This window comes from Scomber scombrus, chromosome 11 (assembly GCF_963691925.1).
Source record: "Scomber scombrus chromosome 11, fScoSco1.1, whole genome shotgun sequence".
NCBI lineage: Eukaryota > Metazoa > Chordata > Actinopteri > Scombriformes > Scombridae > Scomber > Scomber scombrus.
In genome coordinates, this window is record NC_084980.1 from 25850687 (window position 1) to 25873775 (window position 23089).

The window sequence follows — 23089 nt, forward strand, 5'->3', positions numbered from 1 at the left end:
ATACTGTTCAGGGGACAAATTTGACCCATTTTTTACATTTGAGAGCTGTAAAAAACACCATATACAATTTTTTTATAGGAGGACTTTTCTTAATGTTACCCTGAATATACAAAAATGAGAAGAAAATACATCATTTTTAAATTGTTTGTGCAGCTGATACACACCTGAAATTCAAAAATCAGCATTCAAACATGTTGGAATCTTCATAATCTATAAAAAAAAAAGGTTCTCTTGGATTATAAAATAGTGATAAATAAATAGAATACACTTAATTAAAGATTAATTAAACATGCATTAATGACTGATGAATGTGAATTAGTATGGAGACTTAATTAGTCAGATTATGAACAGTATGTAAGGATTAAGTTATTAGGATTCATCCTCTAAGAACCATGAGCCAGATGTTGAGACATTATGCAAGATAATTGAAAACTTTGACCTGTTGGTTGGTGCAACAGGAAAAGTGTGGAGATCACCAAAGTCAGCAGGCTTTAACATCTGTAGACCATGAAGATTTGTACAAAATTTAATGGCAATCCATTTTATAATTATTGAGATATTTCAGTTTGGAACCAACTACCATTTCCATCCCTGGAGCTACACTATTGGTATACAGCTGTGCTAACTTGCTCACTGTTATAGTTAATATGTGGCGACATGTGCAGTTTGTAGTCCCAACAGCTCTTTGTGCTTTTTACGCATTGTTTATACGTACGCAAAGCCAAACTCTGAAGCAGTCAAGGCCTCTTTGTCAATGTCACCACAAGCACACACACACATCTAAAACACTAAGTGGTTCAACTCGGTGTCGCGAGCCCACTCGTATCCTCTCACATGGCATCGCTATGCAGAAAACTCACAATTCTCTTTGCTTCTCTATGTAACGACTCCCCGTCCTTGGCTCACAAAGTGACCCCATACACACACATACAGACTGTGGTCACATCTGGGGACGTTACATAGACTTGCATTTCCTGGAGCATTAATCTTACCCTAACCTCAGACCTAAAAATCTGCTTTTTTCCACCCAACAGAAAGAAACATGACTTTTGTCCTCATTAGGACAAGCCAACCCCCCATTAACTCGTCCAAAGACTGTAATTTGTCCCCAAAAGTAGCCTATGACAGATCTCTCTCTCACACACTCACAGTTGCTGGACAGTTAGTTCATTTCCATCATCTATTGCAAGCTGTGAGAGCTTCTCTTTTGTCCTGCTGTTTGAGCAACTGTCTGCTCCTGTGTCTTTTTCTACCACTAATAACATTTCAGGCAGCCAGCAATCTCCTTGGCATGTCCTCTTATTACCGACACACTCTGAATACACTTCGATGCTGCTGCATTTTGAGTGCCTGAGTAGAAATCAGGCCGGTTGAAATTATTGGTATGCCACCCATACCTTTTTTTTTTTTTTTGCAATCTGATTTTTTGATAGGGATCTTTTACTGGCAGGAGTACACCTTAACTGCTGAGTCGATTCAGGTTTTGGGGAATTTATGTGAAGCGTATGCGGCGTGATGTTTACGCAATTTTTGGCTCTGAAAGGAAAATCGTAGTCAATAAAAAAGGAGCAGTTTTAATGAGTCGATAACATGATTGACAGGATTCTTAAAACTGGCAACAGCCTTTATTTTCATTCAACATTTCAAAAAAGAGAAAAGATATTTACAATTACATTGAATTTGCCATTATTTATTATTCTCTGCTGATAACCGCCGCGGATCAGTAGTAGTCCTCCGGGTCAACTTTCTCCCCCTGATTCTGAATCTGCTGCTGCTTCTTGTACAAATCAGCAATCTGTAGAAAGGAGATGAGATGGACAGGGATTGAGAGGAAGAGATGTATTGAAAGAGGGAGGGAGGGGACAGTGTTCGCATGGGAGAGCATGCATGAAAGAGAGAGAGAGGGAAGGCAGGAGGGGAGGGAGAAGATCATAAAGTCAGGTCAGTAACATCAAGAGGGAAAAAGCTAAAAATAACAGTTTGATTATTCATATCCCGGGCTTTGAAGTCGGTGACTCCCAGCTGCTGACTGGGAGACGGAGGTTATGTTCACTCGAGCTCATCGGGATTTTGGGGGTGAGGGGTGGAAGGCGGGACAATGAACAATTGTCCCACCCCGAATCAGCAGTGTAAGTTCCAGTACGGCGAGGAGGCACAGTGAGGAGGAAAATACTGAAATCATGACATGATTTCTTCTGCAGGGAATCAAGGTAAAGCTTTGATTCTCAGCCTCAAACTGACCGGGTTTGATTTAAAACTGTCTGCTAAATCACACACACTCACACTCTCTGTGCTAACAAGTCTGTGTGTGTGTGTGTGTGTGTGTGTGTGTGTGTGTGTGTGTGTGTGTGTGTGTGTGTGTGTGTGTGTGTGTGTGTGTGTGTGTGTGTGTGTGTGTGTGTGTGTGTGTGTGTGTGTGTTCTGACTGAAAATAATTGACAGAAGCATCATTTAAATGCAGCTGCACCTTTCACTGGATGTTCCAGCCTGACTGTCGACTTTAACGAGCACAAATGACTCTGGAGTTAACAGACGGCTGTTGAATCGAAGTCAGTGAATCCAACCTGAGTTAAAACAATCTCCGGGCTTCGGCTGATGTTTTTTTTGGGCGTGATCAAAACTCTGTACATATACTTTTAAAAGAAAGCAAAAAACTCACCTCTTCAATTTAGCATTTAACAAGCTTTCATCATGCTTCATACTGATGCACTTCTTTTAAAATGTTGTATTTTACTTGATTGTATATATTCTATTCATTCTATGTTTTAGCTACTTTCACTATGCACTATTTGTATTTTATTTTACATCTTATATTATATGCTTTTTTTTTTATACCTGGGTGGGACTTTATATGAGAGTTGTTGCAACCAGGAAAACTCTCCTTGCAACTGCTTCTTAAATTTTTAGCAGAGAATCAAACTTTAAAACATCCATCTGCTGTGTGACAAAGCGGCAGACACTGAACATGTTTACAAAACACAACCCAGACATCATCAGCAATTAGCATAAAAATACAAAACAATCAGTCAAATTTAAAGCATTTAGATATGCAGAATGATGCAGAATCATCTCTCAGTACTGATGATTGAAAATACCGTCAGATTAAAAGCTGAAACAATGTGTCAATCATCCATCTAATTATAATTGATTAGTGGCTCATGAGGTAATTAATTAGCAACTGGTTCATAATCAAATAATTATTTAAGTATTATATCAAGCAAAAATGCCAAACATTCTCAAATTACAGTTTCTTAATTGCAAAAATGTGTTTTTTAATGTGATATTATGCAACAGGTGACTAAATGTTTTGAGGTTTGGTGTTTTGGAGGATTTTGTAGATTTCATTTTGGGCTTTTTTTTTTTTTTTTCATCCGACAACCTAAAAAGAACCAGTCGGAAGTTTTTGAAGCACATTTTTGTTTTTCTTGGAGGAGGAAGTGAGTCCAAACTTTTCACTGACGCTGCAGCAAAATTTGATTTATTGATCAGGAGAGAAAAAAGTCAACATTAAAACCAAATGTTTCCGTCCAACATCAGATTAAGAGAAGGCGAATATTTGACTATGATCAGATCAGCATTAAAATTAGCTGAGTTAGCATAAATTCAACTAAAAATCAAAAGTGTGAGGCCGCAGTGAATACATTTCTGTGTCAGACAAGATTTCTTTTTTCACATTTTAAGTTTGAATCATTTATAATTCTTTCTGTGCCTCGTTAGAAATACAGAAAATTCAGTGCTGCTTCTTGATACAGAAGGGTTGTTTTTTTTGTAAATCAAATGCAAAATATTTATTAATGGTGAAAAATGCCAACAATAAGGTAACTCCAGCTTCTGCCTGAGCAAAATGTCAAAAACACCAAAACACAGATTTTAGATGTGCAACGATAGACGAGCAGGAAGCAGCAAATATTTGGCATTTTTTAGCTTATTCTACAAAACTGTTGATTATTTTTAGAGCTGAAACAATTGGTTGATTAAGTGATTGACAGAAATATTAATTACAAAAATGAATGAGTAACCATTTTGATAACTCATTGTCATTAATTGCCATATCTTCCTCTCAAGCTTTTCTGGGCTGAAAAGCTGCTGTTTTTTTTTGTTCTCTCATACTGCAGAGAAATGAAATGTTTGGATTTTGGACTGTTATCAGACAAAAGAAGCAATTTGTTGACGTAACTTTGGCCTCCGGGGAAATTGTGATGGATATTTTTTGGTTTGTTTTATGGACATAAATGAATCGCTTCATCGAGATAATGAACTGACACTTGGTTATAATCACTGGATGCAGTCCTGATTATTTTTTCTGTTGCTTGACTTTTCCATCCAAAAAGTTTAGACTCATTTCAGTTCATATATCTTAAGAAAAACTTGGAGGTGCTTAGTTTGTATTTCATATAATAGCAAAGCCATGCATGGGTTGACTTGCAATGTCTGAGCTGGGTTATAAAAAAAAATGATGTGCTGGTGGGTCAGCGGGCAGGTCAGACAGAAGCAAGTAAACATCATGTTAGCTTAAATAAAAATCATCCTGACAAACAGCTGGAAACTTCCTGTCAAAGTGTGGTGTCTTATTATTTGACACAGCTGAATAAACCAGTAGCCTGCTGATTAAAAAAGTCATGTTTTCAATACAATAACAGGTGTGTGGAGTGTGTCTGGTGATGGGTAGACCAGTGTGTGTGTGTGTGTGTGTGTGTGTGTGTGTGTGTGTGTGTGTGTGTGTGTGTGTGTGTGTGTGTGTGTGTGTGTGTGCGTGCGTATACTGCACATTTCTACTGTACCACATAACTCACTGTTTACTACCACGCAATATATTACCCCGATACCTGACTGTTATACAACAATGTCCTTGCAGCTCTTATGGCCACAAACATCTCTATACGCCACATCGAGCAGCACGGCGCAAACACAACTGAAACTTTAATGGCTTGCGCTCATTAGTATATTGCACAAGGTTGACCTGTTTGACCCGCTGAGTCACATAAGATCTGCAGAGTGTGTGTGTTTAATGCTGAAAATGTAATTTAACCGCACTGCTGTTTTCCAGTACAGATGACCTTTCTGACGTACCTGAGCTCCGGTTGTGGCGTCCTCGGGCTTCTTGTCGTCTCTGATCCGAAGGAAACGTGGGAATCTCAGAGAAATACCTTTTTCTGGATCCGCCTGCAAACAAACAGGTAAAAACATTTTTTTAAAAGAGAGCACAATCAACTGCTTATAATCAATCAGCTAACTTACATGTGAGCATTTGCCCTCCTAGAAATGTATGTGAATTAATTCTTTCACTAAAAATATCAAAGAGTAATTTTAAACCCTTTGGAGCCCCGGGGCAAAAAAAATCTATTCTGTCCTACTTCCTATTAGTCAACCTCTAAAATATCTCTCAGTATTACCTTCAAACATGGAAGTCTTGAACATTTTCTTTTATAGAATAACCAGGGATATGTAAAATGAAGACATGCTGGATGTGAATTACTGCGTTTTTTTCAATCCTCTAATGGATTGTAGACGTGTGTAAAACTCAGCATTTTTAACAGATTCTTACTATAATCCAACTAATCAGATCTCAGGTTAAACATCAAGCCAATAACAGACAAGCATCTCCATCAATAAACAACATAAGCGACTATTAAGTGAGCTTGTCATACCCTGTTCGCCAATTAAGGAGAATTAAACCTCACTTTAATGTGCATGCTGCTTGCATTATTACACACAAACAGAGAGGTAGCTCATGTTGCTCTTAAAGACGTGACTTATTCATATGTTGACTGATAGCGAGACACCTCATGTGCAGATCTCTCTTAAACTGTGAGCATGAAACCACCATCAAGCTGGGATTGATACCGTTGACAGAATTGTGATTAATTGGGAGTTTATTGGTATAATTACGGCAACACTGTGGGAAAATGGCGGAGGTGACAGGTAGCCCATGTCTTACTGCGTTACTGTCATTGAGAACAAATTTCCAATGAACCGTATCGAATACTCTGAGGTAATTTATTTTTCTGGCTTTCCACCAATTGTTCCACCAGCAAGTGAAGCTGAACTAAAAACTAATATTCGGAGCATATTTTTTTAGATACATACTGTTCACATCTGCTAAAATAAGAGCTGTTGTTGAGGTTGTGGCAAACGCTTTTATATGCACTGTGGGACTTTGTGTCCAACTTGCAGCCAAATCACTGCTAATAAACACTTATCTGTCCCATTACATCCAGCGTCTTTTACAACACTTTTAATAACTCAATTAACAAGCACTAAGCTTTTCATTGTGAGGAACAGATTATAACTGACCAGTCCCATGGCAGCTTTGTAGATGGGCGACAGCGACAGGTCGGCGCACTTCACCTCCCACACCTGCATGGCATCGAGCCAAACGTCGGGCTCTGCCGATTGGTCGAAGCGGTAGTAGGCGCGTGGCTTTGGGAGGATGTGTTCCTAGAAAAACATAAAAGAAATAAGTAAGGATCTTTCTCATTATCTGTTTTTAAAGTTTCCAGTTTCTCACACTCAGAAGATCTTATATTTACTACACAATACAAGATAAACGGTACTGACTGGAGATACTTAGAGGCATCCACAGAGTAAAAAAAAAATAGGGCAATGCATTTATGAAGAGCCTGAAAAAGAGACAGTGACAGAGCGGCTGTTGTTGCCCTGCTGGATCCTCCTGCTGCTGCTTCACGACCGCGTCCCGAGAGACGCCACCGGTTTGAACACCCTCACATTCAAATCCTACCTACTGGAGGGCCTGAGGGACGACATAAGTGGGTGACTTTCAAACCATATTAACGCCACCATTGAAAGATTTCATTCAGAAACATCTTGATATAGATGTTTTTGTAACCTGATATTCACCTAAGATAAAAAACAAACAAATATAAAACCTCACAGCTGAGCTCAGACCCAAATATTCCTATTCTGCAACAAAATCTGTCAACTTCAGCAATATTTAATAGAGCCTTTTTTTTAAACTTTGATATGAGCAATGATTCTCTCAGCGTGGGTGTCACACTTCTCCAAAATGACACCCATCTCAATTTTTTTTTGGGGTTGAAACAAGCCATATCAAGAGTGAGAATAATGTTAACTAGACTGCCGCAGTGTCCACAGAACTGGGTCATAGTTAAGTAACGCAGAGGGGGGAAAAAAAAAAAAAGGCTCCAGCAGTAGTGGAGTGGTGGTGGTGGTTTTCTCACACACATTATTTACACTGAAGGCATTCGACTGACGCTCTTGTACAGAGAGAATTACAATGAATGAGCTGGTAGGCGTGCAGAGTCTTATAAAACACTGCTGATAGATGTGACTCCTGTCGGGGGCTCAAACCTGCAGCCTCATCAATGCAACGACACACTTAACTATATACTGTAGATGGGTCAACTAGATGTGATCTGATCCACATTAAACACTGTTTCTTTATATTTACGCTTCTAAAACATAACAGTGCAATTATACAAATCTTCTGGACCATTATAAATGTAAACTCGCTGCACTTAAGCCTTAAAATGCTGTTATATTATATATGTGTGGGAGCGATTATATGCAAATATTTGAGTTGATTTGTATGCATTTACGCCTCACTGGAGCATTCACCTGGAGGGCATAGGTACAGATACTTAAGGAGCATAATTAGCATTAAAGAGTAAGTGTGGTAGCTGGAGGAAACCTACACATACTGTGTGCTTGTTGTAGAGCATTTAGGTTTTATTTGAAGTTAAATGGATCAATGGGCTATGCGGCAATATCGATAAGCTGAAAGGTGAGCTTGACTTATTTTATAAATCACTCAGTCAGTCAGTGGCCAGTTAATCAAAGCAAAAGGTCATTACACAATGTTAGCTGACAGTTTAAGATCAATTTCAATTTGGAAAGAATCACCAACTCTTTTGATGATCAAGTCATTTTTCAGGACTTTTCTTCCCTTCTTCCAGCTTCCTAAATGTGAATGTTGATTTCTTTAGTCCTTTATGATAGAAAACTGTATTTATTTAGGTGAATGGCTAATGTGAGAAAAGACAAGACATTTCAGGTTGCATCTTTTGACATTTTTAACCATTTTCTGACATTGTATAGACCAATTCATTGAGAAAATCAACACACGATGAACCGATGATGAAGATAATAGTTCATTATAATCAAATTTCAGTTCAGCACAAATTGAGCGTGTGCTGTAAAATTCCCCTCATTACATCTGTTATTCAAATAGTGGCAAACTTAGGAGTAACAGGCCTCTGGCTCCTCAAAGGGCATCATCTCTCGTGTCCTTATTAGACTTTTACATGTGAAACATCTGTGCAGGATGTGTCAAGTTTCACTGGCGGCAACATAACAGTGTTCAAAAATAAATGGGTGATAATTAGCAAAGAAAAACTTTGTACTGGTAGAAAATACAGACGAGTAACAAATGAAAAGAAGAGCCAGTATAGGATGGGAGGGGCTATCTTGATGTCTATACAGATGGGAGTCGTCTCTTCCAGGATGATAATGCATCCATAGGGCACGAGGGGTCATTAAATGGTTTGATGAGTATGAAAATGATGTGAATTAGATGCTGCGGCCTTCACAGTCTCAACATCTCAATCCAGTTGAACACCTATGGGAGATTTTTGGCCGACGTGTTAGACAGCACTCTCCACCTCCAGCATCACAACACCAAATGAAGGAGGAATAGTGTTCATCCCTCCAGTAGAGTTCAGACACTGTAGAATCAATGAGAAAGTGCATTGAAGCTGTTCTGGCGGCTCCAAACCTTATTAAAGACACTTTATGTTGTTTTTTCCTTTGATTTATCACCTGTCTGTACATTAGGCTTCATTTATCAAAGCTGCTACAACACTTTTATAATTTTGTGATGAAATTATGTACTTTAGAACATCATTTCTAACAGATTGAATACCCTTGTGCTCACCGAGTTAATTACTGAGATCTGTGGAAAAAATAACTCTAAACACAGGCAGCCAGACAATCAATAAAAATACACACTGTTGGTTGTAAACTGTTAAATGAGTTTCCTGATTCAAATTTTGTCCCACAGCACTAACAACAATAAGAGATTATTACCAACATTGAAAGCGTGATGACTTTAGGTTTTACCTCCAAGTAAAAAATCAGCGTATAATAATTTGACTGAACTTTTGGCTCATCTACAACCTGTCTGATTATCTTCTCGCCAGACTTCTTTGTATTGATGTCGCTGTGTTATGAGCAATTACCTTGCTGCATGTAATGTCATCATAATCAATGTAATAATGGGCAAAACTATGCAATAAGAGCCAAGCTACAACAACTCCTCCCTTAATGGTGTGTTTTTTACAACCTCGATGTTTACACTGCGAGTCATTTAGACACTGAATCGAAAAAGAAAGAAAAAGGAGCAGTGAGATTTGAGCTGGCCAGGGTATCACAATAAACATCAGGACAGAGAAAAGAAAAAAAAAAATTGAGATCGGAAAGCGTCCCTCATTACAGCTCAGCACCTCTCCACCCAGAGGAGTGTGAGCAGAGCCAATCGTCTTTTCCTTTCTGGGGTCCCATCGGCCTGCAGCTCTGCAACCAAAGCAACACGGCCGCTTTGCCTTAATTCACCATCCATCACTTTCAGATGGAGGGCTTCATTACAAAGCACTACAGTACAGGCTGTACTGGTCTAGGGGGGGGAAAAGAGAAAGGTTGCACCACCTTCTCAATCACTGTTGCCTGGTGATTCTGCACTGTGCAGCAGTTTGTATGGCTGAGTCCACACCCTTAACCTTTAAAATATTACTATAGAGAAATTCCATAACAACACAGGATGTACAAGATTTGTACAGTTTTATCTCTCAATTCATCTCTTTGATAAACAAATGATCATGTTTTTTAAAAGCCTCTCTGTTCTTTCTTTCCAGGAAAAAAAAAAAAGAAGCAGGTCTAAATATAGCTGATAAAGCACTCGAATGAACTCTGACTCTCTGAACAGCTATTGTTTTTTTAAGAGAGCGGTTGTCATTTTTCTTCAAATGCTGCTGCTCTGCTGCTCTGGAACAAACCTCTTCAAAAGTAAATTGAAAAAGCAATTCATTATCCGACGTCAGAGCACTCCTAAACAGCCGCTCCGAACGCACATTTTTATTGGTGATACACAAGTAGTTTATGGTCACTTGCCAATATATTTCCCCCATGTAGAGACTAAATCCACATATTTGCAAGGAAATGGATGTTATTATAAAAATTAAAAAAAAAACTATTTATATTTCCGTAATTCGTTTTAGGTGATTCATAGCACGTTTAAACATTGTGGATATTATGTGGACAGGCCTGTGGGGAGAGAGAAACATATTTTCTGTAATACTTGAGCTTATTTTTTATGACTTCTCTCATTTTGGCGAGGTAGAAAAAGTACCTGGAGGCGTCGCTTACAAAACGGTTGCAGTATTTGAATTGTATTTCAGGAGTGTATTTGCACAATGGCCGTGTCATTTTGTGTGCGAATATCTCCATTTCCATCTGAAAAGATAGAATGAGTCGAGAGCTAAATTAGGGAGTGATTATTTCTGAAAATGAATGGGCTCCAAAGACCTCAGTCATACTCAAGCTGGCTCATTTAACCTCAACAATGACATCGATTCAGAGTGGAGTACATGTGGCTGCAGAATGCTAAAAAGCCCGGCATCTGATTTTTATTGTTAAAAAATGATGGGAAAACAGGTGTGGAGGTGAGATTTCTTGCCGTTTTTACCTTTAAGAACTTGTAATGCTGCTCCAGATCTTCATCCTTGAAGCCTGTCCCGATCTGGAAGAGACAAAAAGGAGATAAGACATACACACCCAGATATACACACATACATATTCCCTCATGGTGAGACAACAGACATTTGGCAGCGAGCGGCAGAACACAGAACAGCAAGCAAATTCCCCCCCTTCCTCCTAACACCACCAGCTTCTGTCTGCCTGCTTCGCCTGAAGCACCATGTCACCTCTCAAAAGACCTGAAGCCCGCTGAGACACAAGAGTCGCCTAACGGGCTGACAAGCACAGAAAGAGAAGAAACAAAGGGCTGGTATATCATGCAAATATAGTATTTTCTGGCTCACAGATGTATTCTAAAGATTTATCCTGCAGGCGTCTACAAATGCTTTATGTTGGCTGTTTAGAGGTGTTTCATTCAAACTGTGGCACCGTTATGGATTTCGTTTGATCCGTTTGGCCACACCGAGGCCTCCTCCAAGCCAACAGTGCAGTTTGATATGAAACAAGTAATCCACACAAAATACAGGAACTGAACAGTGTAGTTAGGAGAATTAATAAATGTTTGTTTAATGATGCAGGTGTGTGTGAGTTAACGTTAGTTAGGTTGGCGGGTTACCTTGGTACCCGTGTTTTCTGCTAATCGACTCATCGTTTTGAGTCATTTCATAAGAAGAAAAATGATTTCTGCTTCCCAATTTTTCAGTTTATTTCGTCTTCTGTGACGGTAAAATAAATATCTTTGGGTTATGGACTATTGGTCCAAACATTTGATGATGTCACTTTTGGCTTTGGGAAACAGTGATCAACACATTCACCATTTTTTGACATTTTATGGACCAAACGAATAATCGACTAATTGAGAAAATAATCAACAGATGAACTGAATCAACATATTTGCTCACAAATATTCTAAAAAGTTGAATTAAGGAATAGTCTGAAAAGGAACAGTTTATATAGCTGATTCATAACGCTGGCTTTCCCCAAATATGATCTGGGGCTCCGTAGGTATTTTTGTCCTGGTGTGCTGCTGTCCCATCAGTCAAGTTCAGACTCAGGCCTCTCTCTCTATCTCACTATGTATGGAAAGCTAACAGTGATCTATAAATCATGACTGATCGATGCACCAGGGCTGCATACGACAAAGAAAACCAACAGACATGCATCAACGTTTAATTTAATTAAACAAATAGTCTTTAAAAAATGTTCTGTTGATCAACTAATCAGTTAAATTAACTTATCGTTGCAGCTCTACCAAAGAATCTCACACACAACTCTGATGAAGGTGAGACAGATGAGATGAGATGAGGTGAGGTGAATAAATCATGGTGGTATAAAAGTAAGCACGTAAGTAATTATATTTATATAACACCTCTCAAGAGCAGAGATGCCACAAAGTCTTTCACAGTGGAAATGAAGCAGAAACATACATAGCTACAGACATAAAACCATTTAAAAACAGAAAATAGAAAAATTACATAAAAGGAAAGTCTGAACAAGTTTAGAGGCCACAATCTTAGAAGCAAAGTCTTCTTTAGTTTTAAGGCCAGTTCGAGGAACAACCAGCAAATCCTGATCAGAGGACTTTAATGGCGCTTTTCCACTACACCGTTCCAGCACGACTCGCCTCGACTCGCCTCGGTTCTTTTTGCGTTTCCACTAGGGAAAGTACCTGGTACCTGTTCCTTTTTTAGTACCTGCTCTGGTGAGGTTCCAAGCGAGCCAAGCCGGTACTAAAATGTGACGTCGACACACTGCTGGCTGCTGATTGGTAGTTGTCGCTGGAAGAGTCATGAGCCGTCCCACACAAGAATCAAACCCAGCATTTTTTAATACCGGCAGCAGCGTTACAACCATAGTTACAGCTACACGGCTCAATTTTCTTGCTTTGTGTGAGACAAAAAGCCACATACAGCAGCAAGTACACCACTGCCTCAATGTCCTCCATTGTTTATGTGTTTTGTGTCGCGTATAAAACGAAGCCACGGCAGTTTCGCGGAGCCGTGCTATGACGACCCCGCCCAGGTTGAGTAGGTACTTTTTTGTAATGGAAAAGGTTCCTGGAACCGTAGCGAGGCGAGGCGAGCCGTGCTGAAACTGTGTTTCAGAAAAAAGCGCCATAAGAGACCTGCTGGTGACACATAGGGATGCAGTAGATCTCTAATGTAGGCAGACAGCTGATCATGAAGAGATCTACAGGTGATCCCAAGAACTGGAGACCTTTTTGGAGGACCTGGTCAAGAGCAAAGCAGCAACTATGATTTGTATAGGGGTAAAAATTTAACTACACACTGACACAAACTTTTGATTGAAGAATACAAACACATTTTTGGGCAGGATTCAAAAAGATTGAGGTCCAGCCAGCTCTTACAGGAGCACCGCAGAGAGGAAAGGCTGTTTTTTTATTATATGAGCTCAAGTATTGTGTTGTATTTGAAGAGTCATTACTGCATAATTTGGTGTTGTTTTTTTTTTTTGGATTATCCTTTCTAAGTTTTCTTGTTTGACACCACGCACTTTAGCTCGTCTATCACCCCGAGTCATTCCTCCATCCCATGCAATCAAGCCACAGACCGTTCATTAAAACTCCATCAAAGCAAGTAAGTGGATGCAGCCACCGAGAGAAGGGAAGTCTGTTCTGAGGCTCCCTACTGGGCTTAATTTGTTTGAAGCCCTAACACAAAGCACAAAAGCATTTAGGGAGAAGGCTTTTGACAAATATCCAACACTCACGCTAGGAAAATATTAATAAACAGCCATTATGTTTTTGTAAGGCTTTACAATACCCCAAAGAACACCGATACGTGCATTATGTTTAGCTTATGTTACACAGATTTGAAAGTGATGCTTTAGCTTCTTCTACTTGTGTTACACTGTTAAAAACACAATTTAACAGTATGATTGTATCAGAAAGTGAGTTCATGCGGTTTTTTATGATTCCTGGATTGTTTATCATTGAGTATGAGACGACACCCTAACAAACAGAGTACAGTATGCCGCTGTAAAAAATAAAAGTCATTATAATTACAAACAGGGTTTTCCCTTTACACTTAGGAGCAGCATCCAAGTGTTTTTTTTACAGCGCCTCAGCCAAATGAAATAAAAACAACTATGCTGAGAGTCTCTACTGCGTTTTGCTGTCATTTATGGTCGTACTAGCCTCTCCTCTGCTCTCTTTAACAGTGTTTGATTGAGGGCGGAGGGATCAGACCCTCTTCCACACACACAAGTTTGCGCAGCTATCCTTGTAAGGACCTTGCATTGACTCATTTTGTACGGCCTAATCCAAAACCTTAACCTTAAATCAGGATTTCAAAAATGAGGTTTTACCACATCAAGACAGGAAACAGTCCCCACAAGGTAACAAAAACAAACACACACACACACACACACAGAGCAGAGAAGTTGCAGTGAAGCACAACCGAAGTACGCTGGTTAAGCAAATAAAAAAAATTGTTAGGAACAAGCTGAAACTAAAGCTGTATGTATGAAGCCAAACTGTTTAGTTTATTATATATTTGTAACATATAATAAAATCTGGTAAATTCTTGATGAATTGAGCGTCTCTACCAGCAGAAATCACTGTTAGTGGCTGACGTCTGTGTTTTTCATTGTTTCTAAACTTCACTCAGTAATTTTGACATCAATAATTTTTTTTATTTTATTGAAAATTTAATTTGTTTACAGTAAGATATTATTGAGTTGACTGTTGTTGCTGTAGTAAGATTTAACATATTAATATATTCTGTTCCTGTTTTAAATGTATTGTTTTTTAATGACAATTGAGAAAACTAACAAAAAACTATCAATTCTTTATAAATGGAAAAGAACCGATAAGAGTATTGATAAAGAACCAGGCTGATGAAAGTATATATACGATTAAAATTTGAACCATACCCATCCCTACAGCTGACTATGAGAAATATCACAGTTCAAATCCATTCACAATAAGCCTGCTTTATCAACGTTTTGTTACCATCATTTTTATGGCTCACAGATATCAGAGTTCCACCTATAATCAAGCAGCTGCAAAATGATCAGCACTTGCTGCTCAAATATCATTAACATCAATGTGCTACTAATGTTTTCCACTTGCACACTGTGTGAGCACTAACAACCTACGTCACTGTACATTTTCTTTGAGTCATCCTCGCTCTCCTTCTTCTTCAAAAAGGGACATCTACATGAAAGGAACTGTTATAAGAGCATAGCGTAACTCCGTTAAAGGATAGGGTGGTCTGTAATGTGTTTGTTTATAGAGAGTGTTTGGTTGAGTGAACAGCAGAAAAGTGACAGTGAATGCGAGCGGAGCGGAGGAAAAGGTCAGCAGCGCTAAGTTGTTAATCTGGCAGTAAATATAAAGCACAGACCACAGTGTGTCAGATAATGAAGGCTGCAGCATCTCAAGACAAAGACAAATATTCTCTATTGGTACCCCAAACTGCACTCTAGCACCAAAGTTAGCGACAACGGGCTAGCCTAACCTGACAAGGCTCAGTTAAGGTGGACTGACCTTTAAGGCAGACTAGCTATTCTCATTTCAGTGTCAGTCTCAGTTGCTCTTAAACAAAGAACGGAGAAACTTCTAGCTGCGGAGTCTCGTCTCTTCTGGATTTCTCTTTTCAGCCGCCCCACCCTCCCATCTCCTGCTGCCCCAAAGCAGTTCACCTAAGGGAAACACTGAATATTGTAATGCTAATACTCCAACATTATGTTAAAATGCATAGTTTTTAATCAAATAACATCAAAATTTATGATATGTAGAAATTGTTTGAATCTAAAAATATAATCTCAGAGGCTTCAGCACTGTTAAATCTAAAGGGTTTCTCCTTAACTTACAGTCTTGTTTGGTGGATTCTTTGGACACATTTTGGACATACTGTGCCTTTGTGGTGTTGGACATTGTTAAAATACACAATCCCTGCTCGTTTCAACTCTTTCTAACATTGTTATGTTTGTATTTTTAAACAGTTTTTTTATGAGCGTAATTTGATTGTCTATGTGCTCTTCGGTTTGAAAACTCCATTGCCTCTAAATTGCCCCTTGAGGGACTAATAAAATATTTTGAATTAAATTGAATATTTTCTGTTTTGTGTGTGTTACTTTCCCTCCGCCACGGCTCAGCAAGGAAACACTGTCCAGGGAACTAAATCAAACTGCTAAAGCCTCATTATCTTCAGCTGAGCTTCACAATGCTTTGTTATACAGAACAGGGGGCCTGTGGGTTTTGTCCCCCATCACTTACATTGAAATGACTTCAGGGAAGGCATCTATTTGCTGCGAATATCTGCAGGACGAACAATTACAGCTGCCAAATATACTTCCAGTGTAAATATGAGCGTGTAAGTATTGTTTTATAAGAGAATGGAAACAATGTGAACTTTTCTTTAACTGTTGTGAACACATCAATGAGGGAGGGTCTCATAAATAAACGCCACCACTGTGATCTCCACATTGTGGTAAGTTTCATGTCTAAGATTATTATATAACAGGACATGGCAGTCTACCAAATGCTGAAGGCCAAATTACAAAAGATGTCAACTCACCACTTAATTATGAAATACAATGATTTGGGTATTTAAAGACTACCTCGGGCCTCGATGCTCTAACTTCATGGTTACTTTATGGTGTGAAGAAGTTTAAGAGAGCACAAAGTGTAAACTGCTCAGTCATCCACACTTAACTGAGATCAGATAGTAATGCCGAGCCAGGAGGAGGACGTTATTCACACTTGGCCAAATTCAGATCAGGGTTCAAAATTTCCAGATTTTTATAAAACCTGCTGTGATTGGACAGCTGAAACTGACAAATCGGTATGACTGAGTACTTACAATTTGACATTATTCTGTCTACAGAAGCAACAAGTGTTGAGTTAATCATTTTAATTCATGATTGTGACTGTTTTGGCCTTAGAACTGTGCTTCTTGTGAAATGTGTCCTTTGCTATTGTTAAGAGGTTTATTGCTACTTCCTTTCTGCTCCATGTTAAGTAAGATGCAAGTTAAGTGTTTTCAGACAATTTCCACGTCACCTTTATACAAAGCGACTTACGAGCGAGGGAAGATGATCAGGCATTAAACGACAATGACTCAGAAAGAGCCTTGATGCACATTTTAAAGAAGCTGGTACAAGTGCAATGACAGAGTGGTAGATAAAAGTTTTTCTTAGTACATATATATAAAAATTGAGTTTCCACTTTGCAGCTCAGTCAGCATTTGTTTAGAGCTGAAGAGCTGAATATTTAAACATTATTGACAATGTAAAAAACTCAATATCTGCAAACTGAAAATACTGGAGTTTAAGATTTGTTAAAGCAGCAAAAAAGAAAAAAAAAAAGGTTGTTATGAAAATCAATAACAGACAAAAGACAGAAGTTCTTCATCTGACATTTTACACAGCAAGTTCTATCTTCTGTTGTATAATCTTAACTCGACATCCAGTCTCGGCTCACTTATTCAGCGCAGTTATCTCATGTCTGAAAATATTCTCCAATTATATTTTATTTATAGAAGAAATATTGTGAACAGAGGAGGTAGGGGGGGGGGGCACACACCCTATACGTTCAGTCTGATGGTGCTTTCACCTTCATTGGCACCAGTGGAGCTGCTCACCTGCAGAACTGTGCAGTCCTACCAACAAACTCCCAGGTGTGAGTGTGAGAAAGTATGATAAAGTGACGCAAGAGGTGCTGCAAAAAAAAAAAAAAAAAGTGTGTTCACAGCTTGCTAAATCCCTTTAGCATGGATAGAGATATAAAAGTAACAGACAGGGGGAGAAAATTGGAGAGGGACAGTTTTCGCAGGACAGAGAAGAGACAGAAATGATCCTCTGTGGTGAAGTCTCACTCCGGCTTGTTCACGCTTATATTATCTCAAACGCGCATACACAAATAAGTGGTCACGCATGCTCTAATACATGCTTACAACTTATCCTAAGATGTTCCCTGTCAAGCCTGGACAAATCCACCCACACACACACAGACAGACATAAAGATTTTCCTCCAGCCGAGATCTGAGGGGAAAAGTGACAGTTCAAAAGCGCACACACACACAAAGCTAAAGCAACCACACACACACACACACACACACACACACACACTATACAACAATCACACTCAGCACAAACATAACTAGGTCAAAAGCTTGTGTATGGCTGGACTGTGAGAGGCCAGTTTCTTACAGGGATAGTCAGTGATAGTGTGTATAATGTGGATTCCTGGATTTTGGCAATTTCCTGTAAAGGTTCTTCTAATGTTTGCTCTAAAATTGTACTGATGTAGCATATTACAAACATTTAGAGTGACAAGAATAAAACTTTCCACTCATATCTCAGGATGGCTGATTTGAAAGAGAGCTTATTTAAATTTTTATAACATTATCTGTTAACCTCTGCTGCTCTTTCATCTGTTTCTATCTGCAGATGTCTGTAAACTCATGGTTTGCATAAGCTTAGCATGCTAGGCTAACTCTCAGTCAGCTGTGTGACTTTATATCCGTGTCGTGGCGTCTTTCAGAGTCGGTAAACTTACTTCAGGACTGAACGCTGACTGATTAATCTTGAAAATGATCAACATATTAATTAATAATGAACATAATTGTTAGTTGCAGCCCTAAAGTAATCCTTCCACTGAAATACATGACGTCTCATGCGTGTACAGATCTTGTTTTCTTGTCTCATCTAATTCAGACATTTTTCTCATTATCAACACATCATTTATTCTATTGTTAAAGTTAAAGCAGATAAGAAACTGCATGTAAAAAAAGCTTATTTAATTTGATCCTTTTAGAGATTGTATTATGTGAATTTTGAAAAATTGAAATGTTTAAACTTGGAAACCCTGTTTGCACATTTTTGCCTACGGAGGAATACATAAATAAGTGTCTTCATCTGTTTTTATTTAATATTGGTTGGGAATATTACCAGAGCCCTGTATCACACTGAAACAGGTGTTGGATTTCTTTCATTGTTCTGACACACACCTTGCAGACGGACTGGAACTCCTCATTCTCCTCGTCGTAACAGGCCAGCAGGAAGCCTCCGTATGTTCCCGTCCTCTTGCCTTTACCCATGTAGGCGCCAATCACACACAGGTCCACTGTGTCGCCCACACCATCCAGGTAATCCTTTTTCAGCTGGGTGGAAGATAGCAATGTGTGAGAGGAAATACAGTACAGAGAGGATATAGTACAGTACATTTCATGACTAGGGGTGAAACAACATATGGCATGGATATATGCACAGTGTCAACATGTATTGTTGAGCCCCCCCCGCCCCACAAAAATAAAATCCCAGTTATTCATTATGACTCCCAAAAGGTACTCATTTTCTTTGCATGAATTAAATGCCAGAAGGCACAATTAAAATCTCATTTATAAAAAAATGTGAACTGTCAGAATTATTAACTGCAGCCTGACGGTGTTGACGATGTTGTGCAGACTTCTAAAAATGAATCTGAGTGGACATATTAACACCAATATTTATGGCCAACGTAGATATTTGGAAAATGTCACCGTAAAAAAGTTGACATATTCTGTTTATTGTTGAGTCGTTGTCATTTTTTAAGCTTCTGTTTAGTTGTATGTATAAATGCTGTTTGTTTAGTGGCTGGTGAATTTGCTCAACCTGCCCGTCATGGTGGACGTACATACACTCGTGAATATTGACTTGACTACTATACTTACTATTATATTATGTACTATTAGCTCCACATGTGCATCTGTGTGTTATTAGTACAACTCATCATGAATGCACGTGTGTACATACGTTAATGTGCTCATCCTGCGACTGCACATGAAACTCATTCATGGTGCTCATTTTTGGTAAAGTAGCAGACTGGCAATCATAAAAGCTGCCTTTCATATTTGTCTGGTTTAAGTTTTCCATTATTCTAAATGCAAAACAAGATAATCATCAACCTATCAACTTCTCCCTCCAGGTAATTCTGCTAATATGCTCTTTTTTTTTTAAATCGATTCAGGTAGCATACTGTTTGATAAATGATTAGTTTAACTATTTTTTGCATTAATGCCCATATATAATGAATAAAGTATTAATTTCAAGAAGGAAATGCAAATACTACACCTCAAAGGACTAGGCTACACATCATTTCAATTCAAAATCCTACAGGTATAAGCAGTGGAAATTCTGGATAAAATCCAATTAAAAAGCCTGTAAGCTTTTATCAAGTAAAATACTTTAACCTGAGTCATCAGGGACAAATGATTGTTACTGCATTTAATAAATCAGGACCTCACTATCGGAAAGTGCTGTTTATTGAAATACAAGGGGGAGAAGGAGAGAGGTCTAAAAGGAGATATTAAATTAATCCTTTTTATGGGAAAAATGTGTGTTGTTTTTTTTCCTCCAAAGTAAAATAAACAAAACACTAAATTCAGAATTCACCAAAGAAGAAAAAGTTAATTTCTAATATTTGGTCAGTGCATGCCCATGTTTATGATAGGTCTAATGTTAACTTTATGTGAGTTATTGCTCTGTCACATCACACACACCCCTCCCCCCCACCTCCGCCACAACACACACACACACACACACACACACACACACACATACCTTGAGCCAGTTATGAGAGCGCTTGGCAATTTCATAGGTGGCATCCTTCTCCAGAGTCTTCACCATCAGGCCTTCACAGGAGTCTACACACACACACATACACACACAAACACTTTAAACACCGAAACACAATTCTAGTTGTGCAGAAAGGAAATTAACAGATTATCTTTTAGATACATGAAAGGTCTTTATCTCTTTCTGAGACACACAGAAATGGGTTCAGGACACAAACACAGTAGGCAAGGACACAGGAATATAACTCACATACACACACAAAGCACACAGGGGAAACATTTCTATCTTCTCTCATATACAGAGTCAGACACAAACACATACACACGAAAAAAACTCAATTACACAACTCACAGACTCTGCACACGCAGGCAAACACAACCAACACATGAAGGTTTCGGGCCAAATAAAGAGACGGCAGGTAGGGAGGGAAAGTACACAACTACTACTACACACACACACACCTGCCACACAATTCACACATGAAGGCAGCAGGCAAAGGCACAAATGAAATGAAACTGGCATGCAACACACCCACACACAAAAAGGTTCAAGACTCATACAGGGACAGCAGGGAAGGAAACAAGTACACAGTTAACACACACGCACCCGCACCCACACACACACACACACACACACAAGTTCAAGACACAAAAAGACGCAGCAGGAAAGAAAACAAGTTAGAGAGTCTGTCTCACACACACACACACACCTCGGACAGACTGCTCCAGGAACTCAGCGATGGTGTCGGTGTTGTCGGAGTCGATGGATCGGGCGAACACAAACTCTCCCTCCACCTCCGAGAAGCTTTCTTTCAGCAGAGCCCGACGCCGACATAGCGGCTGTCGCACCAGGGACTGTACACACATACACACACACACACATCATTACAAATGGCAAGACTGTATCATTACACCATTTCTTCTTCATAGCTTGGAGCCTTTGCAATGACAAGGATGAAATGCCATCTCTACCTGCTACACACACACACACACACACACACACACACACACACACACACACTCTTCAAAAGTATACTCACAGATATTTATGAAACACCCACATTCCCACACTTACAGTCTCAAACCACCAGAAAACACACACACTATCACTATAAGCATGTTTCCAAACACCTACACGAGTTTTAGGGGCATTTTAAAAAATGTTATGTGTCTTACTCTATTGGAGCTAAATTCTATCTCCAATTTAACACTTTTAAATCGTATTTAAATGTCTTTTTGTTTTGCCATGTGTTGCTTTAGTATCCTGTCTTGATGCATTTTATGTTTTATGTGAAGCACTTTGAACTGCCTTGTTGTGGAAATGTGCTATATAAATAAATGTGCCTTTAAACACTTGACTTGAGTGGAACATAACTTACACATTGGAGGTGATTATTAAGTTGACAAATGCAGGTTATTCCAATTTATGACAGTGCTTCAACCTGTTCTTCTTATTTAATTTGCAGCTGTGCAGACACAGTATCTGCATATTGCTGCCAGTAAAAACACAGTGACGCTTCCCATTAAAACAAGTGAACATTTGTGGGAGGCCAGTGAGGGATCACACACCCTTATTGGACTGGTAGAGATGTTCATAGTGACAATTTTAGAAATACTGAGATCATATATCCACATTCTCCATGTGCAACCCCATTTTTTGATGATATTTTTTGTTGATAAAGTGCTACTCTTCAGGAGAGATGATGCAAGTTAAAGCTGGAGGGGGGGGGGGAACAGTTGGGTGTCCTGATGCATCAAAATATGCATCAAGACGCCAACAGTGTTTGCATAGAAAACAAAAAGGCTTTTAAATCGTAAAGCTGTTTTTAAAGACTAAAGATCACCTTTATTATTAATTTCTTCATTGACTTCCCCAAAAACAGACAAATGAAAAATGCCACAATCCAACACAGCCATAATAAATTACAAACATAATGTGTGTGATGAATCAAATAATCCTCTCTGGTCTTTAAACCTGCTAAATTCCTAGAAATATGACCAAGGACCTTTGGTCGGGTGTTGCCACAGACAGATTTGGGGAGGAATAACAAACAGAGTTAATGGTCGCAAGGACGGCAGTGTGTTGGGAATAGGACGTTCCAAAATGGTTTTTAAAAAAAGAAGAGAGGGAATAAAACTGAAAATTAAAAAAAAGGAACATAATGTGCTTAAAGAGACAAATAAATTCATAATATATACATACTGTTTTATGAAAATGTTTAGGCATCCCTTGACAAATAACATTTGTCTGATTTTTTTAATTAAAAAGATATAAACACAGTCTCTCTAGGATATGGAACTAACTATAATTTAATCAAACATTAATGCATAGTTACTTTTTATGTCATAAATTGAACAACAACAAAAAAAACATCATTGTGGATTGTGCTAAAGTTTGTGTACACTAAGATTTATGAAGTCTCTTTTTATAAGGTGTAAGACTTTAATCAGGCATGAGGCATGAAGCATGTCAACAGTAGTCATTAGGAAATGTCAGCCGGTGCCAATTTCAAAGCTTTACAAATACTCAGACTCTTCAAACCCTGTGAGAACACTCAGTAACCGTGAGTTCCTCTAAGCAGCTGTGTAACACTCTGGAAATCTAAGTTTTTAGAAAGCACACTACAAGAAGATAGCAAAGAGTTGTCAGCTTGCACTTTCCACAGAGCAAAATGTAATTTAGAGATGGCAGCTTATGGGAACTGTGGAGGTCAAGATGAGATCTGGAAGACTGAGAAAACTTTGAGAATCAAATCAAAAAACTCCCGTCTGACTGCAAA

At 38.8% G+C, this 23089-nt stretch overlaps 1 protein-coding gene across 1 annotated transcript in view; it reads right to left on the reverse strand.

The window, feature by feature from the left end:
* Positions 1 to 1611: 1611 nt before the first annotated feature.
* Positions 1612 to 23089, reverse strand: part of lig1 (ligase I, DNA, ATP-dependent) — a 59990-nt gene continuing 38512 nt past the window's right edge. Inside the window, exons 21-27 of the mRNA XM_062429046.1 lie at positions 21020 to 21164; positions 20296 to 20378; positions 18705 to 18857; positions 10718 to 10771; positions 6295 to 6438; positions 5071 to 5163; positions 1612 to 1795 (exon numbers count right to left, since the gene is read on the reverse strand). Of these exons, the coding sequence (XP_062285030.1) occupies positions 1721 to 1795; positions 5071 to 5163; positions 6295 to 6438; positions 10718 to 10771; positions 18705 to 18857; positions 20296 to 20378; positions 21020 to 21164 (747 nt within the window). The 3' untranslated portion in view covers positions 1612 to 1720. The remainder of the gene's footprint in view (positions 1796 to 5070; positions 5164 to 6294; positions 6439 to 10717; positions 10772 to 18704; positions 18858 to 20295; positions 20379 to 21019; positions 21165 to 23089) is intronic.